We start from the raw sequence: 23,410 nt of genomic DNA, 5'->3' as shown, positions 1-23,410 counted from the left end.
AACTGGGTGGTTGTTTTTGTTTGGGTTCTTGAGACATTGATTTGAGAGACGTTCTCATCTGACAAGAAATGCTGCAGAGAAACGAGGCTGCACAGCCCAGGGAGATCTAGAACAACATACACTGACTAGTAACGGAGAACAATTGTCAGTTGTTGAGCTGCAGGTTTCTAGAACAGTGGTTCCCAAACTGTGTGCAGGGTGAAAAGTCCAGATGTGCCTTGGGATTTTGTGACAATCACACATTATTAATTGCAATATATACAACTATACAACAAAAGTTATGAATACCTTTTTTACATTTACTGTTTACTGATATCAGTCCCAATACAGAGTCAGAGAGGCAAATTTGGTACCCCCAAAAATAGTTGTAATCACTGGTGTGACATCCCTGGTGTGACTGCACAGCACGTTTGAAAACCACTCTATTGTTTCCAAACCACACAATAGAGACACAGCGGCCCGTGCATGTAATGTAAGTTCTAGTCTATAACCAGGGGCGTCACAAGGGGGGTGGGGGGTTGGTGAGACTGAGTTACTAGGGCCCAAGGTGGAGGGGCCTTAATTATTTTATACTTTAGCTATTGAAAAATAGCAGATCTACAAGCTCACAGCACGGCACTGAGTGCTGTGCTGCGAGCTTGTAGATTTGCTACTTTTGAAAAGTTGTGAAAATGTGTGCAAATCTTTGAATGTATGTCTTTTTTAAGCGAACATTTGTAACTCAAATGTTGCTTCTGGGGGGTCCCTGGAACTGAATATTTTGAGATGGGGGTGGGCAAATACTAGGGATGGTCCGATCAGGTTTTTTGGAACCGATCACCGAGCACCGATCACAAAAGTTTGATCACCCGATCCCGATCAATCACCGATCCGATCAAGTTATTATTTATATTTTCTAAATGTTAATGTTTTAACTTTATTTCATTCATTCACTCATGAATTCATTTATATATTTGCCTTATAGTTATTTACCAGCATTACTATGTATTTATTATCATAGCAGTAACTAATTATTCCTTCAGCACTGTGGAAATCAATACCCCGAAATGGCCTCAAGTGGGCATACTGAACGGCTGGTTGATCAGATGCACCGATCCGATTGGATCGGTGAATTTACCTTTTGATCTAAACCACCGATTATCGCCGATCATGCTTTGATCGGCCCGATCCGATCCATTGCCGATTGATCGGTAACATCTCTAGCAAATACATATAATTTTGGGGGTCCTTCACATGAAAATGTTTGAGCACCACTGACATAGAAACAAAAGTTTTTCGAAAAACCTTCAAAGACTTGCATACATTTTCACGATTTGTCAAAAATAGCAGATCTACAAGCTCGCAGCGTGGCACTCGGCTTGTATATCTGCTATTTTTCAATAGTTAAAGCACAAAATAACCCAGTGAATCCAGAATTTGGTGCGACACCCCTGTCTATAACTCAATCTCTCTTTTGTTTGATTGCCTCCGCAGCACCGTGGCAACTTCAGGATGAGGCTGTACGACCGCAACGACATGAGCGGCCAGATGATGGAGCTGAGCGACGACTGCCCCAACCTCATGGACCGCTTCCACATGTCCGACTTCAACTCCTGCAACGTGATGGACGGCCACTGGATGATGTACGAGCAGCCCAACTACAGGGGCAGGATGCACTACCTGAGGCCCGGCGAGTACAGGAGGTACAACGACTGGGGGGGCATGAGCCCCCGGATCGGTTCCATCCGACGCATCATGGACCTCTGAAGAGGAGGAGATCCTCATCAAGTGTCTCCTGTATGCCCTTTTTCACACGTTGAATAAAATGGTATCAGCCCCTCGTATCTCTTTGTGCATCTTGCTTCTTATTTCGTGTACTTCGTTCATACCTTGTCTATTCTTGCTCCCTTACACGACTGCCACCTCCACCTCCACACACAACACAGAGAGAGAGAGAGAGAGAGAGAGAGAGAGAGAGAGACCCTTCGTTAATATTGTATTTATCCGGGATACGAACACCAATGTGGTGTTTCTCAAACATTTTCATGTCGAGGACCCCCAAATTCATAATTTATATTACAGTTTGACACAGACCAGACAATAAGGGTAATAATAATAATAAATATAGCTGCAAGCAGCGATAAAGTGGCCAAGGCAAAAGCATCAAGGGAAAGCAAAGAAGACATCAAAGAGAAACTAGAAGCAGTGTTCTTCCGAACAGGTCAGGTGTTTTTTTTGGCCTACTGGTGACATGTGAGAAGGGTGGCATCTGTTCCTTGGCCTAGTGGGAATGTGTGTGCAAAATCTCACACACATAGCAGGCTGCGTTTGAGACAATTTGTTCAAAAAGGAGCAATCCTGCAAACCTTGGAATTCAATTTTAGCCAATTAGATAGAATATGATATCGGACAAATCCGTCATGATCACATCACTGTAGAGATACTGTGTACTGATTTGTGTGATTTTCGGATAAAATTTGAAGGAGTAATATCGAAGAATGTGTTTTACATACTGTAAGTCTGCCTTCTGGTTGCGCTATAAATGGCAGATGTGAAAAATGCAGGGCACAGGTTTTTCCTTGGCCTCTGGGAAGTGTGCATACAAAGTTTTACACTAATCGGTGGTTATAGGTAAAAGCACTGTAATGTTTGATACTGATCACAACATAAGCTCTTATTGTGAAGTTGGAGATACACGTTATGAGACACCTTATTGTGACAAGCACTAGACCGGATGTCAGTTGATCGCCGGTACTCCTACAGAGAGAGTGAATAAAACAAGCTCCCGCGTTAAGCTGAAAGTTATATCTTGTACCTGTGTCTATTATTATATAGTTGGCTATAGTACACGTTGTATATAGACCATCACAACAAGCACAAATTGGCCTCTACACAACATGTATGCAAAAGACTGTAGGATTTGGGAACCACTTTGTCACGGGGCAGCCCGTGCCCTATAGACATATGCAATCTGCTTAAAGACATTGCACACACGCACGCACGCACACACACACGTGTAGCCCTATGTATGGTGGATCCCTGTATGTGTGCTTCTTCCACAGAGCCTATGGGTGTCGGCCAATGGAGCCTGATGATTAGGTGCATTGGGAGCACCTGGCCAGTGCTCCCTGGCTCCCCATAAAAGACTGAGTGGAAAGCCAGTCTCTCTCTCCCTCCCCAGACGACAGCACCCTTTGTTTGTTCAGTTCCTTTGAGTTTACACTCTTTACAACACCCCACATCATACTTACCACACATACATGCATTGCTGACACTACTGATTACTGACTTACACACCTCATACTCTTGTAAATATGAGTTAACCCTTTTAGTTAATAAATTATTATTATTTATACCCCTACCATGTGTCCTCCTCAATTAGTCATTGCCTACGGGCCAGGTCGTGACAGTGCAAGTCAAACAGAACAGGGCTGTACCACTCCACTTAAATAGGGGTGGAGGTTGCCAATACTGTGGAGGAGGGGGGGTGTTAGACAAAGACATTGAGCAAAGTTTTTCTAACAGCTCTGTACATGAATTCCAAGCCTGAATATGTAGTGTAAAACACTTTCACATTTATTGAAAGGGTAATGTATTCAGAGAGAGAGACTGTAAGCTGCTATATCAGCCATTTCAAGGTAATTGGTTTCCAGGTTAGTGGTAGGATCCACTCCTTTAAAGGGAGGCTGCAAACCAGGGCAACTCTGTTATGCTCAGCAGAGCGAGATGAACAAATCTCAGTGAGAGTTGCAAGGGCCCCATAGCCTAGTGCAGTGTTTGTTATTTTTGCCTTTTTCTTGAGTTTTGCCTTTTGTTCCCGTTCCCGAGTTCTCTATTTTTAGATTGTTGGCTAAGTTTATTTTTGCCATTTTTGAATTTTGGGTTTCACTGTACAAAACTGCATGGTGGGGGCTGGATAAATAAAAATCTTAACGAGACACAAATTGCTTATTATAAGCAGACATGGCAACCCAGGTACATTCAGAGCCCAGAACGCCAACTACTGACACTTTAATGCAAGGACAACAGGAAATCAAATGATGTTTTTCAGGACAGCTTTTTCAGCCTCCGCCTCTTTCAGGATATGAACAGGATAACAGGGGCGGTGCCAGGAATAACATGAATATATAGAGATAAATACTGAATAAAAGTACAAAGGTATTGGCATCAACTTGACATTTTTTGAAAATAGCAGATCTACAAGCTCACAATGCAATGCAACGCACGAGCATTTACTGGAGTAGCCTAGAAGTAAGACTATACAAGTGAAGTATAAAATACCTCAAAATTATACTAAGGATAGTATTTGAGTAAATGTACTCAGTTACTTTTACACCACTGGCATTGTAGACCCAGATGCTTGTGAAACATGATAAAGAAATAGTCATGCAATAGTATGAATTTCAGTTTATTTACACAAAGGATTTGCAATTGCAAAATATTATAGCAGCATTATTTTCTGTAAGTGGCTAGCAGAGTCAGACTTAACTAAACTTAAATTGTTTTTATTGAAAAACGTTGAGGGGAAGGCGGCTGGGGGTCAAAACTTGGAACTTTAGGGGCTCACATGGGGCTGCTGTCCTGTGGGCAGAGCAGACTATGGATTCCAATTGGGGGGTGTTGGAACCCAGCCAGCCTAGGTGGGGGAGGGAGAGAGAAATGAAGTGAGCTTCAGAATAATTACAGTGAGCCACAAGGTAGAGAAGAGGTGTTCAATCTGCCCCGTTCCACACAGTTCAGAATAATGAACCCACTTACACTGCCTTTCTTTGGCTTCAATGAAGCAATCTGGGAGCTGGTACTGATTGTCAGCTGATTGTCAGATGGGCTTCAGGTGTGAGGCTGAGCTTCCCCTGCATGGTTTGAAACAATAAATGAATAAATGAATGCACTCAAACATCATTACTTTATAAAGAAACTCAAAGTCATTACTTCAAAATCAAATCAAACTAGGAATGAGTGTCACTGCGGCTGCTTTTTCCTACCCATAACCATAGGTCAGACAGGATTGTGTCAGTCTTTCTGCAGGCTCGCCATCTTTCAGATTCAGTTCTAGGCAATAAACCTGGCCCGGATCAAAGAAAAAGGCCAAATGAATAGAAAAACAACAAATTCAAATAATCTGCTGCACTACAGGCTTGAAACAAAAATAATTCCATTAATCTGCCCAACTAGGCATTGGCATTAAACTCAAAATACATCAATTCAATAATCAACGTTGCAGCTAACATACAAGCATTACATTCCAAAAGAAATCGTTTAACATTTAGATCCCAAAACCAACATAACATTTCAGAGCACATGGTCAGCTTACCAAGTCACATTGTTCCTCCATCACACACAGCTAGTGTATCGAGTGGATCGGGTAGGTATGGTCAGGTGAGGTAAATCTAAAAGCCAAATTATAGTATGGGTAAGTATAATGAATGAAACTGTTAGAAATTGAAATAGTTGTTAGAATAATGAACAGTGTACAGACCTGCAGCTGCTGCATAATGTAGCAGTGAGTAGCAGCAACCACCAGCACCATGCGGCTTCCAAACAATTTGAGAGGGGGGAAGTGGCCTCAACTCAACCACTATTTATACCCTTGCTTAAGAAGGTTGCCATGTTTGGTCGGGTTGCCATGTTCAGTTGCAGTACCAGGGTTTTCACGGCAAAATGTTGTAAAATGTATTTTAAATGCATGAGGTAAGGCTTGAACAGGGGACTTCTGGAATGATAGACAAAGGCCTTACCAGGTGAGCTATGCACAGCTCTGCACAGTGAGAAAATATTACTTTAAATGTTTGTTTTAGAAGCAGAAGAATAATTTGCATAAAACTTGCAATGTTGATTGAATTATTAAAAAAGCATGTTTCAATTTAAAAAAAAATCCGATCTGAAAGATCTTTAGATATTGGTCCAAAGTTCATGTAAAAAAAGTTCCGTGCACGTGACGCGAAAGTTCCGGAATAAAAGCGGGTTTAAGTGTTTTACAAACTGCTCAAAATGGCGGAAAATCTAAGGGCGGAGCTTACTTAACAAAGACACAGATGTCTTCCGCTTGAGTCAAGGCACGCGTGTAAGCAAGTTGCATGTCTTCAAACGAAACGAGGCATGACTTATGACCCTTTAAAGTTTGAGTTTTCAAACGCTTCGTATAGCGCCCCCCTTTGGCCAATTGGAGTAAGATTGCTTTCAGTGATATTTGGACTAACCCTCTACATATTTGCCAAATGCCATGAACGTGTCACTTTGCATGTATGATTTAGAGGCAGAAGAATAATTTGCATAAAACTGCAATATTGAGTGAATTATTAAAAAATAATGTTTCGCTTTAAAAGAAATCTGCCGAGACAGATCTGACCGTATTGCTCCAAAGTTCATGTAAAAAAAAGTTTTGCGCACGTTACGCGAACATCCCAGGAGGAGATAGATTTTGACTGTTTTTCATATAATTCAAAATTGTGGGAGAAGTAAAGGTCAGAGGTCAAAAGTCAGAGCGTAAAAGTTGTTCGGCATGAGGAGACGCATAAGTGTATACAGGTTTCATTGCTGTACCTGAAACAGGGAATGAGCTACACCAGTTCAAAGTTGGCATTCTTCAAAGGCTTCCTACAGCGCCACCCTTTGGCCGATTGTTGCGAGCTTCGCGTTTTAGCCGTTTGGCATAGTCCTCTGCCATACTGCCGAGTTTCGTAAAAAGCGACTGCACGGTCTAGCCGCTAGAGAAAAAGTGGCGGAAGAATAATAGTAATGATGAAGTCCAATATCAATGAGTGGCCTTTTGCCACTTCGTGGCCTTGGCCACTAATAATAAGTTATTATTGTAATCAATAAAGTCAACCAACAAATTTGTTTCTTGCAAAGAGTTGCCCCGCTAATCAATATTAAATCTCGAAAGACCCTAGGAGGTGCTCTTATTGGGCCCCTCATTGATTACAGAGTCCTTGTCTGGTATCGCGATGCCCCAGCTGCCTTAAAGGTAAAGCTCCAAACAGCCCAGAACAAACTAATTAGGGTCGTGCTTGGTCTTCCTCCTCGGGCCCACCTTACCGATCATCACCCCGAAAGCGTGGGGTGGCTCAAAGTAGCTGACAGAGTACAGCATCTTGCAATGGGCCTGTACAAGATACACTACACCTCCAAGATACCCATGTACCTGACAAACCACTTCCTAAAGGTCAAGGATGTTCACGATCGCAACACCAGAGGCAGCTCCACTAATCATCATCAATGTAGATTTAACACTAAACAAGGCTCTAATTCGTTCTCCTGCTATACCACCAACATGTGGAACGCCCTTCCGCAAGCATTAAAGGAGAGCAAATCCCTAGCCTCCTTCAAAACTGGTATGAAAAGTCACCTTAAGGCGGCTGCTACCCGTGACTTGTAAATAGACTAAGCCCCCATGCTCCCACCCCCCCTTTTTTCTGCCTTTGTTTTCGATGTTATGCTTTTGAAATTGATGTTATCCTAGATAAAGTACTATGTTCTATCCGTCTGTCTTTCAATGTTTTATGAGATACTTAAAGTGTGGTTCCTGTGGAAATAAGCCGTAGTGCTTTCTAGGATCTCCTTTTAGTTTACCTTGTACCAGTGATTTGTACTGTCATGAAACTGTACTTTTTTTCTATTGCAAACTTCTAATACATTCTTCAATCAATCAATCAATCAATCAATCAATCAATCAATCAATCAGGAACCCTCATAAGAGAAGATTTATATTGTTAGAAGATTTAATAAATTTCACAAATGTAGCTGTGCTGATGACAGTGTAAGGAGGTAAACCTATATGATCGGAATAGTCATCCTTACATGTTCTCTACAAAATAATAGTGAAATTAAACTGTTTAACATTTTGCCGGGGCCCTTCTGGAACCATAATGGAATCATGGAAACAAGCCCCGGGGAACTACCGGTATGTGTTATCCTTTAGCATAACCTTTGACTTCATTACCTGGACTGTTAATGAGCATGTTAATACAGTATTCGATCAATCGACCTTGGGGTCACCCCACTTTGAGAACCACGATATGCAATATATACAATACTGTGTGTGTGTGTGTGTGTGTGAGTGTGAGTGTGAGTGTGAGTGTGAGTGTGAGTGTGTGTGTGTGTGTGTGTGTGTGTGTGTGTGTGTGTGTGTGTGTGTGTGTCATATTCAGAAACTTGTACGCACCCACTGAAATACTAACACTAAAATCGCTAAAACAATAGAAAGCAGTAAATTAAAACATTTTAACACGCATCTTTTCTTTTCTCTAATCTAAAATATGAACCCTTGTTGTAAAAAAACAAAGTTGTCCTTTAATACAAATCAATCATAATGCAGAGGTGGCAGAAATTAACCTTTTCTTAAGCTATGGATTTTCAGGGCGTTGGTTCCCTCTCTGCAACACAGAATGTGTGTCATCCAACAATTCAAAACAAGGAATATTTAACTTAACCGACCAGTTTAGGTAGTAAATTCTCAATGTGAGGAATATTATAAAAGTGCATGGGAATATGGGTTCAAGGGAAAGCTTTTTGTTTTTCATTGCAAATGACACGCATGCTATGTTGTTTTGCTGATGCTGTAAGCGTTGACCCATGGGTCAGTGTGTACCGTGGTGTTTTGATCAATAGTGATGAACAAGAACAATGACACTAAAAGAGAAATAAAACGCTAGCACACTGAGGGCTCATTTGCGAACAAGTGCTTTTATTGCACCAAATACAAGTGACGTTTCGAGCACACTGCTCTTCTTCAGACTGAGAACAATGACACATCACACCATGAAGCATGGCTTTACGTAATCTGATTGGTGTCCCTATCTGTTGATCGAAGCAATTTGAATGACAATACTTATGCTGCGCAATCACACAGCAGCGTTTTATATAAAAGGAGAGGGACGTGGAGAGCGTCCATCCAGTATCATCCAGGAATCGACAACTGTAACAATGGGGAAGGTATGTTTGATTGCCATCGTAACTGTTAATGCTATCTATATATTGCAGTTTCCCAAACACTGTCGGGACCCATTTGTGGTTTGTGGCGGACACATTTTTTTATGGGTCCCTTTACTGTAATTCAATAATCAATATGAGAAGAATCTCTAGAATGAAACCTAAATGATAATCAAACCACAGTAATGTACAACCATGTTGACCAGGGACGTGCAGAGAATGTTAGAAAGGCACGGACTGAAATTTCTAAAAGGGCCTTTTAGTGGAAATATCGAAAATAGCAGACCTCCAAGCTCACAACACGTCGCAGCGCGATGCGTTGTGAGCTTGGAGGTTGGCTATTTTCGGTGCTTGATAAGACACTGAACAACAGTAAGCATAATCAAGTCAATACTGTATATGTGGCACAACGGCATGGATTTCTACACAGAGAGGGCAATACCGGTAATTTCAACTTGCTGCATGCATGTTCAGGAGAGTTTGGACAAGGCAATTCTCTTGAATGCTGCCTTCAGGTAGGCCTATGGCATGTAAAGAGAGCATTTGCATTTCTTTCACCATAGTAAAAAACTGTATTCATGGTCTGGAGAGGGCACTTTTTACTGACGGATAAAAGGGCAGGGGCTCAAGCCCCCTTTGATGTATTTGATGTGTGCTCGTGCCTGATGTTGACAGTGCACAAATGTATCCTTTCACAGATAATCTTCTACGAGGACAGGAACTTCCTCGGCCGGCAGCATGAGTGCATGAGCGACTGTGCCGACCTGCTCACCTACTTCAACCGCTGCAACTCCATCCGGGTGGAGAGCGGCTGCTTCATAGTGTATGAGAGGCCCAACTACCAGGGCCCCCAGCACTTCCTCAGGAGAGGGGAGTACCCCGACAACCAGCACATGATCGGCATCAGCGACGGTATCCGCTCCTGCCGTATGATACCAGCGGTGAGTCTCTGGAGAGTGGCCTCTCAACATTGAGTTGAAGTGCATTCAATTGTAGCAATATTGACAATATTATGCGGCCTACCATCAATGCTTGGCAAAATGTAACACCTTTTATTGGTTTTATTATAGCTGCAGCTGTAATGGTACATCACAGTGTACCATGGCTATTTTTATTTGGGCTTTTCTATCGTTTCTGACCTTTAGCGAGAAGCAAACTCACAAATATGGCCTGGTATTAAATGGCACTTTAAATGAATACGATACACTTTACTTATCTATGTATAACTTCAACACAGGTGTCTTGTATGATACAGTTGTATCCAAAACACAGCACAGGCGTGCGTGCGTGAGCGTGTGCGTTATATATATTCACAGTATGTCAGTGAGCTTGACTCTGGTATCTTCTCCTCCTGCAGCACCATGGCTCCTACAAGATGAGGCTGTATGAACGTCCAGACATGAGCGGCCAGATGCAAGAGGTGAGCGATGACTGCCCCAACGTGCAAGAGCGCTTCCGCATGGCCGACATCAACTCCTGCAGCGTGCTGGACGGCCACTGGCTGCTGTACGAGCAGCCCAACTACAGGGGCCGACACTACTACCTGAGACCCGGCGAGTACCGCCGGTACAGCGACTGGGGAGCCGTGAGCCCAAGGGTCGGCTCTCTACGGCGCATTACTGACTTCAACTAGAAGCCTTCACACCTTTCCTTCCTCTGTCCATTCTGAATAAACTTGCTTGTTGAAACTCTGTGTGTGTGTTTGTTTCTGCGTCAAGTGATCTATGGTTGGGGGAGGCATGTGTGCATCGAATACAGTCGATTATCTGTGGATTGTCTGTGGATTTCATTTGGTTTGGCTTATGTTGAAGCTGTTTTCTGTTAACATTCATGGCACATTTAAACCTACCCAGCCACGTTTGGGAAAGCTCAACATCAACAGGGTCAGATGAGATTGCATTGATTGTGAGACATCATTTTGACATCTGCTCATGAACTTTGACCTTGTCAAGCAGGAGCCTCAAATTACAATACACAGATGGAAAGGAAATGCATGAGGCAGCACAGTGAGTGTCTGAACCTTTTTTTTATTAACACATCACATTACATGAGACCATTGAGATCACTCTCTTTACATGGAGGTGATGCGCTTGATGGAACCCACCCTGGCGCTCATGCTACCCCACTCATTGAACCTCCTGTACTCGCCTGGGCCCATCAGGAACTGGCGCCCCCTGAATTGGGGATGCTCGTAGAAGATCCAGTGGCCTTCCATCACGTTGCAGGAGTGGATGTCGTTGAAGTGGAAGCGCTCGGACACGGAGGCACAGTCGTCGTTCAGCTCCATCATCTGACCCCCGAACTCGGCGCGCTCGTAGATCCTCATTTTGTGAGAGCCAGTGTGCTGTGGGATAGAGGGACGTGCAGAGAATGTTAGAGAGGCAGGGGCCGACATTTCTAAAAGGGCCTTTTGGTGAAAATATCGAAAATAGCAGAACTTCAAGCTCACAACGCGTTGCGCTGCGAGTCGCAGCCTGCGGGTCGCAGCCTGCGGGTCGCAGCCTGCGACGCATTGTGAGCTTGGAGGTCCGCTATTTTCGATGCTTGATTTCTACACAGAGAGGGAAATTCTTTCAATATAGGATGCTGCATTCAAGTTCAGGAGAGTTTGGTCAAGACAATTCTCTTGAATGCCGCCTTCGGGTATGTCATGGAAAATAAAAGGGGCATTTGCATTTCTTTCACCATAATAAAAACTGCATTCATGGTCTGGAGAGAGGGCACTTTTTACAGACGGATAAAGGGGCAGGGGCCCCCTTTGATGTACTGTGTGCCTGGTATGTGATGCCTCAGCCCTCAGACCATGCTTACCGAGGGGATCATGCGGCAGGAACGGACGCAGTCGTTGAATCCCATCCAGCGCTGGTAGTCAGGGAACTCCCCCTTCCTCAGGTAGTACTGGTAGCCCATGTAGTTGGGCCTCTCGTAGACCATCCAGTCGCCACTGTCCACCTTGATGGAGTTGCAGCGGCTGAAGTGGGAGTGCAGGTCGGAGCATTCGCCGGGGCACTCGTACGAGCGCCCCTGGAAGTTCCTGTCCTCGTAGAATACGATCTGAAAACAGGTCAATCGAGCAGGGGGTTGTTTGTCGTATTGCAAGATTTCTTTTCTTAGATGTGAGGTCAAATAAGAGAGACCAGGCGGACTTTATCACATGACAAAGGGATAAATGATCGTCCCTGTTTATTGGTTTCGTTTCAACAGTCTGTGGAGGTACGCAGAGGCACAAAAGATGCATAGAAAAACAACCAGCCTTACCTTTCCCATTGTGTTGGCAAATCTAGCACCAGCCACCAGCCTGCCCTGCCTTTATAACCCACAGTCGACCTGCGGCTTTGTCATTCAAATCAATGGGTGTCTCGTCAGCTTTTTTCACTGAACAATGTACTTTTATTTGTTGCGAACAAAGCAAACCAGCTATTTTCATTTTAACTGTGGTGGTAACTAGGGAGTTTGGGGTTGGTTCAATATTCATTCAACTCACAAATATAATTGCGTCATATGTCAAAAACAAAATGGTTACTTTTCAGGATAAAATAAAAAAAGGAAAAATAGCAGATCGACGACAGACTGTGTAGATCTGCTATTTTGGGGGGTTTGTGTGACAATGTAGTGTAGGATGATCAAGTAGGGCATTAATAGAAATAAATTGCAAAAATAATGTATGGTTCTAACATATACCTCAATGTGCTCTGTTAGGGGCATTTACTATATGCTGCAGCACATTCTGTACATAGGTTCGTAAGTTAGGTATTTGTACCAGTTACACTGGTTCGGGGAGCAGTCCAAAGAAAGAGAAAAAACATTCAAAGTGCACAATACACAGATAGATAGATGAGTGGAATAATTAAAATGGAAATTTGTGTCAGTTTACCTGAACAAATAACCTTGAAATGGTCAAAGAAATACCAATAGCATCAAAAAAGTATGCTTGTAGCTTTAACCACTTACTAAGTCCCCTCTTGTTTTTCTCTAGTTAGTTAGTTACTTACTAACTTACTCCAAACAATAGCCATGAGCCATACAAGTCGATAACTTCACAATCAAAGTAGGTAATACTGTGATAAAACCTTTCCAGTGAAAAAATGACTACTAAGGTAATCAAAAAAGTCAACCAACGAACAACCGCTTCTTGCAGAGGGTCACCCCGCTGGTCAATAGCAATACACAGAGTGCACTCATTCTGCCCCTCCTTGACTACGGAGTCCTTGTATGGTATCATGATGCCCCAAATGCCCTCAAAGAGCTCAAAGCGCTCCAAACAGCCCAAAACAAACTGGTTAGGGTCCTGCTTGGCCTTCCTTCTCGGGCTCACCTTACCGCTTATCACTATATAAGCGTGGGGTGGCTCACTAACTGACATAGTACATGTTGCAATGGGCCTGGTGTACAAGATACTACACCACCAAGATACCCATGTACCTGACAAATTACTTCCTAACCGTCAAGGATATCCACAATTACAACACCAGAGGCAGCTCCACAAATCACGTTCAACTCAGATTTGACTTGATTCAAATTAGTTCTCCTGCTCCACTAACAAGTGGAACACCCTACCGCAAGCCTTAAAGTAGGGTAAAACCCTAACTTCCTTCAAAATCGGTATGAAAAGTCACCTACAGGCGGCTGCTACTCAAAAATTGTAAATATACTAAGCCGATCCACAAATCCACAAATAGCTTTTATTATTTTTAATTTCTTTAGTAAATGCTCCCTACCGTCGCAATAATACACACAAAATCCCTTGACTCATACAACAGGAGCTTTCTGTTGCAGGGGTTTTCAAAGTGGGTGACGGGGCACCCTGGGATACTGTGACGGCAGTCCAGGGATGCCGCAAGATAATTTGATAATATTTGGAATTTATTTGGACAATTAAAAACAACTATTTAGGATATTTTTAAACTTGAATTTTAAATCTTCAGTCAGTTCTAACCAAAATAGCCATTATCTCAATGTTTTCCTCGTTAAAATTTGCAGAGTGAAAAGGCACCCCTACATTCAAGATAATGTAGGGGTGCCTCGGATGAAAAAAGTATTTGTAGGGGTGCCCTGAGCCAAAAAAGTTTGGGAACCCCTGTTCTGTTGCTCTAAAAGTGACAGGCAGGCATGTAGCATACCCAAAGTTCCTCTGTAGTGCCCAAAAAGAGTGAGCTCAGATCAGTAAACTCCATATATCCCTCTGATGTCTTGTGTGAGGGGACACAACAGTGTATGCTGGTCATTTTGTATACGAGTCTCACATTGTCTCAAATATGCTTCACTGGTTTGCGACTCCACCTCCCCATTTCCAGCCTGTGAGAGGACAACCAAAACCGTGTAAAAGGTTATCCTCAAACAGTCCTCAATGTACAGTAACAGGGGTTGACACTAAGTTCTCAGAGGCACTTGCCTGTCGGGCAAGTACAGGTCATGTTTTACTTGCCCAAAGGTCATGCCTACTTGCCCGAAAAGTAAATCGTCCATTATAAAATGATAGGTAAGATTTTAATTACCGCTCAATTTAACACTGGTTTCTTTACTTTCTGGGGCTGAGCGATACAAAATGCCATACCTCGATACCTCCAAATCCAAATACCAAATACCTACATAGCTATGATTGAATGTCTATGTTTCACACTTATTTATTATTATTTTATTTTATATTTGTAAGTGTAGCAACAGTAATAACAGCATATAATAGGTAAACAGTGCTCTTATTTTACATTCCACAGACCAGAAGAAGGTGTTTAGACAGATATCTTTTGTTGTGTTTATAGGTGGTTGTTTGTGTCCCCTCTAAAATGAGCACTTGCCTGATCGGGCAACCTGAAAGCAAACTTCACCTGCCCGAAAGTTTCATTTACCTGCCAGGGGCAGGTGGGCAAGCCTTAGTGTCAATGCCTGCAGTAAGATGTACTGCTGGTGCTGGTATAGAGAGTGGATGAACAGATAAATCTGGATTGATGGCTTATAGGTAGGTCTTATATCATGTCACTTCGGTCACTCTCAACATGATCTTTCTCCATTATCTCAGATAAATGATGATACATGACTTGGTTCTCTTTCTTTAGTAATTGAATAACATACTGTACCACAAGGGGTCAATCATGTATGCCATGACGCTGCTGTATTTTTGGGGAAGAAATTTGCCTGCAGTCATGTAGAGTTTTAGGACACAGCTGGACGCTGTTATTGAAAATCACAGTACCTCCACACCCCAGACTCTATACTGTAAGACCGTGAACAGTTTTCCTCTTGGGATTCCTATCATAGGTTTTGGAAAAGTATATAAAGGCAACATACAGTTCATGAGAGTACATTTAGTTAATCACATATTGGACTTCTGCCCAGGGGTGTCACAAGAGGGAGAAAAGTGGGACTGATAGTTACTAGGGCCCAAGGTGGAGGGGCCTTAATTATTTTATACTTTAGCTATTGAAAAATAGCAGCTATAGATCTGCTATTTTTGAAAAGTCGTGAAAATTTGTGCAAATCTTTGAATATATGTATTTTGTAAGCGAACATTTGTAACTCAAATTTTGCTTCTGGGGGGTCCCTGGAACTAAATATTTTGAGATGGGGTCTGTGGCCAAATACATATAATTTTGGGGGTCTCTATCTCTATCTCTGTCTCTATCTCTGTCTCTGTCTATCTCTGTCTCTATCATTATGGCCTCTATTTCCTGAATGCCTGAACGGATTTCCAAGCTGACTTTTTTGTGCGAAAGCTGTGAAAAGCATGCACAGGTGTGGTGCATGATCTGTCCATGATTCGTGCACCAGCGTGAACGCTATTTCTTCTTTTTTAACCCTTTGTACCCTTTGGTGGCAGAGAAAAAGGTACCATTTTTAAAGTTGGCAATGTATCTGTTAATTTGGAGCAATTGTTTTCCTAGCATTTGCCGGCAAATGACAACAAACGGAATGTCCACATATACAGGTTTATAAGCCTTTATTAATAAAAACCCATTGTTCACAGTTCGACGCGGTGAAACTAACAGGAATCCATGATACGTCTGATGGAGCTGAATCTCATCTGGGCGGACTGTCCCATCTCCCTCATGCTCCTGTACTCTCCGGGCCTCAGGTACATCACCCTGCCCCGGTAGCTGGGCTGCTCGTACATCAGCCAGTGGCCGTCCATCACGTTGCAGGACTGGCAGTCGGACATGCGGTAGCGCTCCATCATGTTGTCACAGTCCTCGTTCACCTCGTGCATCTGGCCGCCAAAGTTCTCCCTCTCGTACAGCCTGATCTTGAACTGTCCCCTGTGCTGCGGATCACATTTTTATGGGTCCCTTAGTTTTTTGGTTTCCCCACATTATTTCAAAACGTTTTAAAGGTGATACACCATGCATTTAAAAAGTATTTATGTCATATTGTATATGTCCCAAAAAAACGTTTTTCAAAAGGTTTGAGGCTAAATTAACACTCCTGAATAGAGCCTCTCTCATTTTTGAACTTTCAGCTGCAGTACCACCTTTGGCCTGAACCCCCCCCCCCCCCCCCCCCACACACACACACACACACACACACACATTTTTGAAAACCCGTGGGATGCTTTTAACCTCCGCCTTCCCAAAACCAGAGATAGACACAATGGTCAGAAATGGGACTTTGTGAGGATAGAAGGTGCTAGTGGGACCCCAAAAAAAGGTTTTAAATTAGGAAAAGTGAAAATTCATGGTGTATCACCTTTAAAAAAACATTACCAAAAAAACGTTTTTTTCATGATAAAAAAATGTCAAATTTCATGTGTAAATAATGGAAAAATCAAAGAAATTCCATAAATTAGAAAACAACTGCATAAGAAGTAGTGAAAATAGCCGATCTACAAGCTAATGTGAGCTTGTAGATCTGCTATTTTCACTAGTTTGAGTCCCGGGCAAACGTCTGATTTCTCTTTTGGGTCACAAGCTAAAAGGTTTGGGAACAACTGACCTAAACCCAGTGGTGGAAAAAGTAGTCTACTCAAATACTTTCTTAAGTAAGTAGCGATACTGCAATGTTGAAACACTCAGTCACAATTAAAAGTCCAGAATTCAAAATGTACGTGTGCAAGTGAAAGCTTTAAAATAATAGTAGTGTAAAAGCTCATCACGGGTTCGAGTCCCAATCCTGACTGCCTTTTCTGCGTGTCACTCCCCATCTCTCTCCCTGTTTCCTGTCTACCTACTGTACTATCAATGAAGGCAAAAAGCCCCAAAAATATATATATATATAAAAAAAAAGAAAATAAGTACAATATTTGGATCCGAGATGTAGTGGAGTAGAAGTAAAAAGTATTGGAAATTTGGAAATACTCAAGTAAAGTAGAAATACTTTAAAGGAGTGGTGACACCGGCCGAAATGTAACATTATGGTACAGTAGGTCACGTGGTCTTTGTTGAAACGGTTTGGAAAGGGGGTGGAGCCGGCTGTTGCTGCCGACAGGCCCATCAACAGTAGCTGTATGGGCCTGTCGGCAGCAACACAGAGCCCCCAGTGATAGGCTGTTGATTGTACTGCATCATTTGATTGGATAATTTAACATGGGGGTACATGACATCATTAAAAAAAATTGCTAATTTGATAGCCATAATTAGCTGTTTTGGCCGTGTCACGCCCCCTTTAAGTAGGCCTACAGTACAGTACTTTACACTACTGCCTAAACCCCATACATATTTAACCGGAGTCCCCCCAGGCGCTCTATATTTCTGGTTTTTGCTTGGCCGAAAATTGCTGATATACAAGTTCACAACGTATTGTGAGCTTGCAGATCTGCTATCTTCACCTATGTTCGCCCCAGAGGGACGGTAGGGCTCAACTGGTTAATTGTCATAAAAATAAATTCTATGAGTCAGCAGTTACTTCTGATGTCCTGATGAATTAACTTTTGGGAAGCTTTTTCAGCATGACCAGTGTCTATTCTCTTTTATGCAGGGGTGTCGCACCAAATTGTGGGCCCTGGGTACAAGGATTCAATGCGGGCCCCCCATGAATGTTCTTATCTATATGGACACCTAAATGGTTTTCTTATGTGGACTGGATATGAAGTAACTTTTTAGTGGTTGATTGTTTTTATTATCTTATCTTCTTAGTCTAGTCCTATTGTCTTTTTATTGATTACTATCTCTGAGCTAACCTGAATACATTTCACTGCTTTTTAGAACTTGTTTTAAATTGTATGTGACAAATAAAGGTTGATTGATTGATTGATTGATTGATTGATTGATTGATTGAGGGGGGTTAACCCATTTAGACTGGGAACGCATTATTACGCATTATTTTGTGCTTTAACTATTGAAAAATATCAGATATAGAAGCTCACCACGCTGCAAGCTTGTAGATCTGCTATGTTTGAAAAATCTTGAAAATTTGTCTTTGAATATTTCAAATCCTTCCTTTTTTGAAAAACCTATGTTTCTTTGTAGGTCTCTTTTGGGTCTCTATGTCAGGGTTCCCCAAAGTGGGTGCCGGGGCACCCTCAGGTGCACAAGCGTAATTTGATAGGGTTTTTGGGTTTTAAAAACCAAAGGGCCCCCCCTAGTGGCTAAAATAAATGTTGTTTTTAATAGGCCTAAATAAAAATATACGCCCAATGCGCCCATATCTACATAAATTCATACTAGGATATTATATGTATTTAGTAATTTCCAATATATTAGGGGTAATCATTGTAGTTCGCGCTTAAATCGCGCAAAGACAACAACAACAGCCCCTTTGATCAGGGCCCCCTTGATCCAAAAACCCATGGGGAATAAGGTCTAATTTCGCCACTGCTTAGGTGCCATGATGCCAGTCCAGGGGTGCCTCAGAATAATTTGATAATATTTGTAATTCAACAATATCACTTCAGTAAGTTTAACCACTTAAACCCTAGTAAAACAGACCTGATTCGCACTGTAGTTCTTTTTCCATCTACCTCAACTCTCTTCACCAAAAGTAGCAGATCTACAAGCTCCCAACGCGTCACAACGTGGCTATTCTTGGTGAACCTTCCCTCCAGAATAGGGATGCTGGGGTTCAAGTGGTTAAACATCAAGTATAAAGTTATTTTCAGTCAGTTCTGATGGAATTGGATATTTCAAAGTGACATACTGCATCTTAGGCAGAAAGATTTGCATATGTACGTAGCTTAATATGATATAAGACATTAGAAAGAAATAACAGTGTAATTCAGGGGTGCCATGGATGAAAACGTTAATTAACAACTATTTTGATCAGAGTCAAAATAGTTTGAAAATCCTATGTAAAAATGTGCTGAATCCTGACTAAAGCAATGTTGCCAGACATCATTGGACAGGAAGGTTGCAGGATTTACCAAGGGTGTCGCACCAAATTCTGGGCCCTGGGTACAAGGGGGTTTAACCCATTTAGACTGGGAACGCATTATTACACATTACTTTGTGCTTTAACTATTGAATAATAGCAGATATACAAGCTCACAGCGCGCTGCGAGCTTGTAGATCTGCTGTTTTTGAAAAATCTTGAAAATTTGTGCAAGTCTTTGAATATTACGTTTTTTTCTTTTTTTTAAATGATATGTATTTGGCCACGGAAACCCCATCTCAAAATATTCGAGATGGGGGTAGCAACATTTGAGTTACAAATGTTCGCTTAAAAAATACAAATATTCAAAGATTTGCACACATTTTCACGACTTTTCAAAAATAGCAGATCTTCAAGCCTTCAAGCTCGCAGCGCGGCACTCGGTAACTCAGTCCCCCCCTCCCCTTGTGACGCCTCTGAGGGTTACCATGGGGATCATGCGGCAGGACCTGATGCAGTCGGTCATGCCCATGCTCTGGTAGTCGGAGTACTCGCCCCTCCTGGCGAAGAACTGGTTCCCCATGAAGTTGGAGCGGTCGTACACCATGAAGCATCCGCTCTCCACCCGGCAGGACTTGCATCGGGTCAGGAAGGAGGTCAGCTCAGCACAGTCGCTGGTGGTCTCGTAGGAACGACCCTGGAAGTTCCTGTCCTCATAGAAGATTATCTGTTGGGAAAAAACACACAAGATTAAAAGAAAGATAGTCGGGGGCCTTAGGGTTTGTTCGTGCTAATCAGTCTAAAAGCTCCCAGGGCGTGCTCTAATGATTTAGCTAGGGCGCCCGAGTCAGGGACCTTCGGGGTCGCCACAGCGGCCAAATCAACTTGGGCTCCCATCTTTCTATACAGGAGGAAAATACCCAGAAAAAAATCTGCTTTAAGTAGAATGTGAGGGGTCTAACTAGGGGTTTGTCATGATTCTGAACCCATAAAAAAAATAGCCACTCTCCAAGCTCACTGTGAACTTGTAGATCTGCAATTTTAGAAAATGTGTAAAAAATATATATACATTGGCTGCATAATTACAGATGTGGATGTCATCAGAAATGTCAAACTGAACCTACTAATCGGTCTAGCGCTATTTCATTTGAATTCTTCATTGGCTATACCTCACCTTTCCCATAGTCATGATGATGATGATGAGTATCCTGCTTGTCTGTGGATGGAAGTATGATATTTGGACAGTAATTGTAGAACCAATACACTGTACAGGATACTTTTATACAGCCACAGAATCTCTCTTCCCATTGTGTATAAAGTCCTGACTGGACAGTATAATATGGACAGGCCCTTGAATAATGACACACTGACTGGTTTGTTATTGGCCACTGTGTGCAGCTGCGGTTATTCTACATTCACTATTGTGTCCGTTCAATGGCAGAGAAGAAGAATATTCTCGCGCTATTAAAATTCTCTGATAGCGGAAAAATGCATTGCATTACAATTTACAAATACAATAGATGTCAGATTAATCTGCTGTGGGCACAGAACAGTTGTGAATAACAGCGTGAATAATGTTCTCAGTTTATGGTGGGAGTTGCATGCTTGAGCGCTGCATGTTGCAGACCCCTTGTTTCATGTTTCTATTCTTTCACAATAGCCTCTTCATCGCTGAGAGGAACACCTATTTCCTCTTGGTAAAGTCATGAATGAAGTCGTGGAATTTGGTGACGTGAATGTGCTTCCTTTGTGAGCTTCCCAAGTCAACAAACCTGTCCAAACACAGTCCCATGTGTAATATGAAATATGTAAAAAAATGATATATGTATAATTTAAATTATATACATTACATTATACTATCACTTCACTACATACCCATTCCTGATGTTTCAACACATAAGGCATCTTGTACAATCAGTAAAGCAAAGTACTGGATTTGACCAGCAATATTATTGCAACCGTAGGGAGCAAGTTTACTATCACTGTCAGTGAGTGAGTGGGTAACGCCTCAATGTCTATAGCTGACCCGTTGTGACATCACATTGTTGACTCAATGACCAAGGCAGCTTGAAGGGCAAATTTAAGGAATTTTTAATACCTCTAAAATGACAAATTAAACATTGTCCAAATTGTCAAATATATAGAGGCAGAAATTGTGAAAATAGCCGATCTACATGTTCACAACGCCTCGCGAGCATGTAGATCTGCTATTTTCACAATAGAACCATGTTATACCAAATGTAGCACTGTAATATTGGTTCATTCCGTCCTTGACAATAAGCAATCCTACTGTTTGAATGATGCACAGACGCACACATGAAGCAAAAATAACGATAGAAAAAAATACAAATGATTTTTTTTCTTCAACTTCTACTTTGACTATATCTGGTGAGAGTCGACTTGTGTAATGAAGTCGACTCAGTCGACTTGTTGACCTTTTCGTTATTGCCCTATAAGCCATACATCCACATCTCCTTATTTCTTCTTCTTCTTCTTTCGTGTATCATTGTCCTTGATGATTGTATCATCGTCCTGGGTGATCATCTTCCTTGATGACTGAGCCTTGGTAATGGCATATGCTGTGATCTGGGCCGCCCTGCGGATCGGACGAGACTCTGCCAGGCTGTCGATGATACGAGGATTGTTGAGGAAACGGAATAACATACGAATGATGCCCATTTTTCTGTGTTTTTCACTCCGTTCTTGTACCAAGACAAACTCGTTAGCCAGACTGCATGGATAACTTCACGCCCCGACCAGAAAGATAGCTCAAGTCTTTCCCCTAATGTGGTTGGGGTGACCGCTACGCGGGTTGACATATATAACAGTCGGAGATCCCTGATGTCATAAATATTAAGCCCATAGCTTGGAATGACCATATATGGACATATATGGACATGGACATGTGGTCTATAACATAAGACATCTATGATGTCAGACGTCAGTCATATCCATATTTTGGAAAATATTTTGTCGACATTTTGTCCAACTTAAACAACCAACCGCAACTCGAAATCACACTTGCAAGCGAATTCCATCCTGCGCAAGGGCGAGGTCGCTTTTCGCCCTTAGGGCGTCTTACTGGTGAATGTATACCGCAATTTGCGGAATGTATACCGCAAATGCATAAACCTCACATCTCCAAGTTTCAAATGTGTACATTTTCTTTGTTAAGTAAAGCCCTGCTTCATCGTACAAGACTGTCGCACAAAACTAGTGAAAATAGCAGATCTACAAGAAACACAACGCCTTGCGGTGCGAGGCGATGTGTGCTTGTGGGTCAAAAAGGACAAGATCACAACTGAGAGACATAGAAGAAGGTGGGTGGTGCGGCGAAGGATTCGCACCCCCAAATGCTGTTGCTTCATTTTGGTTAGTGCTATTTTATTTTTGGAAAGAAATGAATGAATACCACCTATCCTTCAAATTAAAAAAATAAACAGGGTTTTAAATCACTTCAACAATGAAGGCTGCTTCGAATCCCCTTGCAATGCATTTAAATGCACTCTAGTGCAATGCAGAGAGCACTGGAGCTCAAAGAACAGATTGCTTTAGGAATGCCTTGCCTTCATGGGTCCAGCTAATATAAAGAGTCACTGTTTAAATATGTGACAGTATAATGTTTTTAATGCATACATTTTGGCATAATTATTGTGTTACATTGTATATCAGAGTTCTGGTTCCAGAAAAATGCTGGTTTACAAAATAGTTAAGTTGTAGCTGCATGGTCCACCCTTTTCCCCCTCTACACTAAACCTCTTTGCCTCAAATAGCTGATTTACAAGCTCACAATGCGTCACAGCACAAAACATTGTGAGCTTGTAGATCAGATTTTTTTGTATAATGTTGGCCATAGAACAGGGATGCTAGGATTGAAGTTGAGGATTCAAGCTTGCATTTCTCATGCCATTGCTTGACTCTTTAAGGATTTGACTCAGCCAAAAAAAAAACATTTGATATCAAACCAAATGTCCTCCTGTGCCCTTGCATGTGTTTGCCAGCATGCTCTGCAGCATCCAGTGGCTCTGGGATGGTTTGCACTTTTCCCCTTTTGCATTGTTCAGAGGTGGGGGCTCCACTGATTCAGAACAATGTGATAAGCCTGGATAAATATTTGAATCACGGATTGAATTTTCCAATTCAACTGCCGTGAACCATGTGCTTGGTGTTATTGTTCTTGTCCTGTATAAAGAGAATATTGCTGGAGCCTATACTTTAATGTTGTAATCATGTATCGTGTGTGACCTACTCTTGTAAACCATGGCAA

General features: G+C 42.1%; 1 protein-coding gene across 1 annotated transcript; it reads right to left on the bottom strand.

The window, feature by feature from the left end:
* Positions 1–15,886: 15,886 nt before the first annotated feature.
* Positions 15,887–20,332, bottom strand: LOC308280464 (gamma-crystallin M3-like; the record flags this gene model as incomplete). The annotated part of the gene is made up of 3 exons (XM_080720739.1): positions 15,887–16,165; positions 19,631–19,870; positions 20,318–20,332. The coding sequence occupies 3 exons, from the start codon at positions 20,330–20,332 to the stop codon at positions 15,887–15,889; spliced, it is 534 nt and encodes a 177-aa protein (XP_080576865.1).
* Between the last annotated feature and the right edge of the window lie 3,078 nt (positions 20,333–23,410).

This window comes from Nannobrachium achirus (assembly GCF_963921795.1).
Source record: "Nannobrachium achirus genome assembly, chromosome: 24".
In the NCBI taxonomy this organism is placed as follows: domain Eukaryota; kingdom Metazoa; phylum Chordata; class Actinopteri; order Myctophiformes; family Myctophidae; genus Nannobrachium; species Nannobrachium achirus.
Note: the sequence above shows the minus strand (reverse complement) of the source record. Positions and strands in the feature narration are given on the sequence as shown.